Consider the following 5,329-nt stretch of genomic DNA (forward strand, 5'->3'; position numbering starts at 1 on the left):
AATAAGGTAATTATTTACAAAAAGACCCCACCTGCCAATGACCTTGACCTTGACATATGTTGTCAAGGTCACCCTCCTGAGTGACCTTCAGAAGTTTTTAGCCGGCGGTCGTTATTCGTTAAAAAGTTATTAACAAAAAAAGTTTCGAAAATATAGCAGCTATTTTGAGTAATGGAAGGCATAAATAACTAATATATATGTCGAAATAGTTCACGCATACACTTTCCACGCGAACCGAGGTTCACGCACACCCCCCCCTGCTTTCGGGGGAGGTGCGGTAGCCCCGAAATAGTTCACGCATACACTTTTCACGCGAACCGAGGTTCACGCACACCCCCCCCCTGCTTTCGGGCCGGCGTGAACTTTTCATGCGTGGAAAGTTAATATGCGAGATGCCACATAGGTTAGTTGACGCGCTTTAAAAGTATTTAAGTGTTTAAAGCGCGTCAACTAACCTATATATGCACTTATATATACTATATTTTCCAAACTTTTTTTGTTAATAACTTTTTAACGAATAGCGAGCGATGGCTAAAACCTTCTGAAGGTCACTCGGGGTCATGACCTTGACAACATATATCAAGGTCATTGAAATCGGTGAGGTCGCCAAACTTTTTTTGTTAATAACTTTTTAACGAATAACGACCGCCGGCTAAAAACTTTTGAAGGTCACTCAGGAAGGTGACCTTCACAACATATGTCAAGATCAAGGTCATTGGCGAGTGGGGTCTTTTTGTAAATAATTACCAAAAATAATTCTTTATTAAATGATATTCCATCATTTCATGTATGAAAACTATTATGTGGACGTCATGCATGATATTTTTGAGGGAGTTTGCCACTACAATTTATGTCATGCACGTACTTATTTCACAAAAAAAATGAAATATTTTGATCTAAAAATTTTAAATTCAAGAAAACAAAATTTCGAATATGGACCAAAAGAAATTGGAAATATCTCGGGTGAAATTACATCATCACATTTAGAAAAAAAAACATTTAAGAATGTCAGCTACAGAAATGATGACATTCATTATGCATTTTCCTCTTATGGTTGGAGACTTAGTTCCATCTGATGATGAAGTCTGGAATTTTCTAATTAATTTTATTCAAATTATTGATATTATACTTTGCTTTCAAATTGACGAAGTAAACATTCTTTTATTAGAAAACAAAATTAAAAAACATAATAGTGATTACATCAAACTATTTAATGATACGTTGAAGCCTAAATTTCATAATTTAACTCATTATCCAACAATTATTCGTCAATCTGGACCTTTAAGGAAATTCTGGTGTTTTAAATATGAGGCAAAGCATCGGCAATTTAAAGTGTACTCCCATTGTATCACTTCTCGAAAAAACATTTGTCTTACATTAAGTAAAAAATATGAATTACAATTTGCATATAAATGAATAAAAATTGAAAATCTAGCAAGTAAAACTTTTAAGTTCGATGATAAGTACAAAATATCGAGTAATTATTATTCTATTATTATTAAAAAATTAAACAATGTTAATGAAGGCGATATCAAATTGTATTCTCGTATAGAGTATAAAGGCGTTGAGTATAACAATAAAAACAACTATATAGCAACTTTTGGAAGTTATGTTGAAATATATTTGATATTAGACATTATTTTATTTCGAAACAATGAAGTTTTATTTTTTTGTCAAAAGTTGCAAAGATTGCAATATAGGCAACATTTTTTTGCGTATGAAATTGATGAAACGATCTTAGGAGAATTTTCTATAATATCTCCGAATGATATAATCGGACCTCCAGTTACTCTAATAAAAACTGCTAAAGGCAAATCAATGATACGAATAAAAAAATATTATAAATCTATTGCTTAAAATATTATACCTACTTTTATGTAAGAACAAAAAGTTGTATTAAGTAATGAATTGATATTTTATGTGATTTCTGTACAATTTCTGTTTTGCACGAATCATTCAGTATTTTCTGTCAACATTTTTTCTTTCCAAATTTTTTTCTAAATTTTGTACTAAAAATGTCGGATTTCCCAAAAATGTCGGATTATATATGGTGGTGACGCGAAACAGAAATTAATGTTATAGCAATCTCAATGTCATATTATTTATATTTTTAGTAATATTACAATATTATACTGACGGTCAAATTATATCCCGCAGCCAAACGTCGCTCTGTGACTGTTATAGAATACAAATAATGGATGATATCTCTAAATCTAGCTGTCAAGATACTACACAGGAAGGAATGGAAACCCATATAAATAATAATTTATTGGTACCTCAAGGCGTCGAAAATATCAATTCTACCGCTTCTTTAAGCGAAAATATTTATCAGTATGATTTACCTCCAGTTTTCGAAAATTTTTCTTCGCAATTGACAGCTACGACAGCAAATTCACAAATTAATCAAAATCAGAATGAAAATTTGCAACATCCTGACAATGAAACTGCCCAACTACTACTCGAAAACTTAGGTTCTCCAAACGAATTAATTGCACAAGATACATATCGACTATTAGAGGACAATAGAGACAGAGAGGAATTAAGATTGCTACTTCAAAGTTGGAATCAAGAAGAATTAGTGGATCATCTTCTAAGTAAGTAAATTTCTTGTGTACACCTATGTTTCAATATAAAATATACTTTTTTTAGGGGAGAATGTTGTAATAAAAATACTTAAAATCATAAAGCAGCATCATATCGAAAAACTTCTGAAATCATTCGATCTTGGCACTCAAATATTATTCGAAGATAACTTGGAGAAGTGGAGAAATTCTTTAAACCTTCCGCTGGAAACACCAAATATGAATTTTTCCAACTTAAGCGGACCATCATCCCCAGCTCTATCAACTGAATCTGATGTACCTTCGACATCGAGATCTCGTTTTTCACCTTATAGAAGATCGTCAACTCCATCAGTAGACGAAACTACTATGATAACATTATCAACTATTTTAAATGAAACCCCTAAGGGCATTATGTTGGTAGAATACTACAAAAAATATGGAAAATTTGATGATGAACAAAGATCATTATTGATCAATACCTGTGCGAATTTTTTCGAAGAAAATAGTATTAAGATGTCGATGGCAGACAGTTATAGACTTGAAAAAGAAATATTAGAAAGATTTCCTACTGAAAAATTAATAAGTTTATTTGAAATTTTTTCATTAAAAAAGATCAGTATGGATATTTATCTTTATAAAATGTGCTTTTATAGCAATATTATCGAACAGATAAACGCGGAAAATTATATATTAAACTTACCAATTTAAAATCTTCTCTTAAAACAGCAGTTGGAAAACATATTTTGCCAAAAAAACCAGAAAGTTCAAAACTAACTCAACAAGATCTGAAAATCTTTGGTAAGTTCTTACAAGTTTAAAAATTATATGTCTGATGTCAATAATGTTAAATATTTTAGTTCCAGAAAACGATGCGGAAAGTTGCATTAATACACTCAAATTTGACGACCTGACATCAGAAGAATTTGACAACTGTTAGAAAGCATGTGGCCAATACCGATTAAAAGAAGTAAACAGTGTTGCAAACACGGCAGCTATTTTTGAAAAGTGGCCCTTCTATAAAAAACCATCTGGCTTTAGATTGGTATATATCAAAACGGAAATATTATATCAACTATATTACACGGAAATTTAGAACTGACAAACGAATTAATTCTTAAAATGTTTTACAGATTGACATGGATTTTAATGTCTTATTTGACACGGGAAATGGTCTGTTAAATAAGTGGGAGAGTTGTTTAAATAACCTTACATCGTTTTTATGCAAAGATAATCATGTAAAAGATAAATCCATAAAAGCATACCTACAAATGTTACAACAGGAGACACTTTCTGATAGTAAGTTATATTATTTTGTTAGAAATTTATATTTTTTCACTTGTAAACATTCTTTATTTATTTGACTTTATTTGTATAGATGGTCGTGATGCAATAGTTTTTTGGAGCCTCCACGGTTACATGGTTCCAACCAACAAAAATGTGAAAAAAGATTCGACTGGCATAAAAAGTACCTACCATAAAATTCACTATTAGAGATTCTCAGGAATCTTTTGTTTACTTTGGCAAATCTCATCAAGAAATAGAGGATCATCTTATGTATCTCAAAAATCAAAAACAGTGCATTCAACCCAGTTGATATATTATTTAAAACTTTTTATGTATTTAATTTAAATTTTCCGATTGAAAGTTCAATGTTTTGGAACTTTATTGAATTGAATTTTTTTGAAATTAAATCTAATAATTCCTTTTCCAAAGTTCACGTATTAATAGAAAATCTTAAAGCTGCATAAAAATATTAACCGAATCATTTTACCTTCTCATGTTGTTAGAAATACTCGAGTCACGTACTAGGTTTTCTTCCACGATAATATTTATCGGGAATACTTTCAAGTTCAGTTGAGAACTGATCATTTGTGTCATGTTAATTGCTTTTGTCGTAATTGATCGCTTTTGTCGTAATTAATCGCTTTTGTCGTAATTAATCGCTTTTGTCGTAATTAATTGCTAGTATCGTATTAAGTACTAAAATGTCGTGGCATATATTACGTTATTGTAAATTCATACACGAGTTCCGCGATACGCGGTCATCATACAAATCAAGAAGCATATCAACGACCAAGTCAAAGGAAAAGAGAGACGTCGCATATTCTGTAGTCAACAAAATCTTTCGAGGACGACACGTATTGAGACGAGAAATTACCATTACTATCTTGGATTGGTAATCGTACAAGGATTTAACTCGTTGTGAATTCATGTTCTTGTGGATTCGTTGTGGTTTTCCTTTGCATTAAAGACTCATACTTCGCTTGTTTGATAAAAGCCTCTTGTATGTACATATATATAACAAACTTTAGATTAATCCGATACAATATTATTGTCTAAAATACTGCGCGTTTACGACTCGATCTTTAATTTTTATGTTATCTTAGTGATTAACAGTTTATGCGTTATATCTACCGTGCGAATTCTTTAACTTTTTATACTCGATTTTATTAACTTACGTTATTCTTGCGATATATAGTTTCCGTATTTTTTGCGATTAAGTATAAGGACTTGTAATGTAATAATCAATAAACATAATTGTAATGTAATTAATAATCAATAAATGTAATTGTTATGGAATTAAGAGCCAGTTTTTCAATAGTCGCTTTTAACTCTAATTTTAGCTTAACTCACTCTTCGTCTCTTTGTAACTATAGTTAGAAAGAGACGAATAATATAATTGAGTAATACATTTATATTATTAGTATTAATGTATATATTTATTAATTTGGTGAATAACTTAGGGCCAGTTTTTCAATAGTCGT

General features: G+C 30.7%; 1 protein-coding gene across 1 annotated transcript; it reads left to right on the forward strand.

Annotated features, from left to right (window-relative positions):
* The first annotated feature begins 1,228 nt into the window (after positions 1–1,228).
* Positions 1,229–3,727, forward strand: LOC112456838. Its single transcript, XM_025019599.1, has 4 exons — positions 1,229–2,594; positions 2,650–3,362; positions 3,422–3,606; positions 3,695–3,727. Exons 1-2 carry the CDS (start codon positions 2,195–2,197, stop codon positions 3,270–3,272), a joined length of 1,023 nt encoding a protein of 340 aa, XP_024875367.1. The 5' UTR covers positions 1,229–2,194; the 3' UTR covers positions 3,273–3,362; positions 3,422–3,606; positions 3,695–3,727.
* The last annotated feature ends 1,602 nt before the right edge of the window (positions 3,728–5,329 follow it).

The sequence above is a fragment of the Temnothorax curvispinosus genome, unplaced genomic scaffold (assembly GCF_003070985.1).
Source record: "Temnothorax curvispinosus isolate PA1 unplaced genomic scaffold, ASM307098v1 QBEX01007253.1, whole genome shotgun sequence".
NCBI lineage: Eukaryota > Metazoa > Arthropoda > Insecta > Hymenoptera > Formicidae > Temnothorax > Temnothorax curvispinosus.

Coding starts and splice junctions, on each gene's coding strand:
- LOC112456838 (XM_025019599.1), top strand. CDS start 2,195: ATGGATGATATCTCTAAATCTAGCTGTCAAGATACTACACAGGAAGGA. Junction 2,595..2,649: donor ATTAGTGGATCATCTTCTAA/GTAAGTAAATTT, acceptor TACTTTTTTTAG/GGGAGAATGTTGTAATAAAA.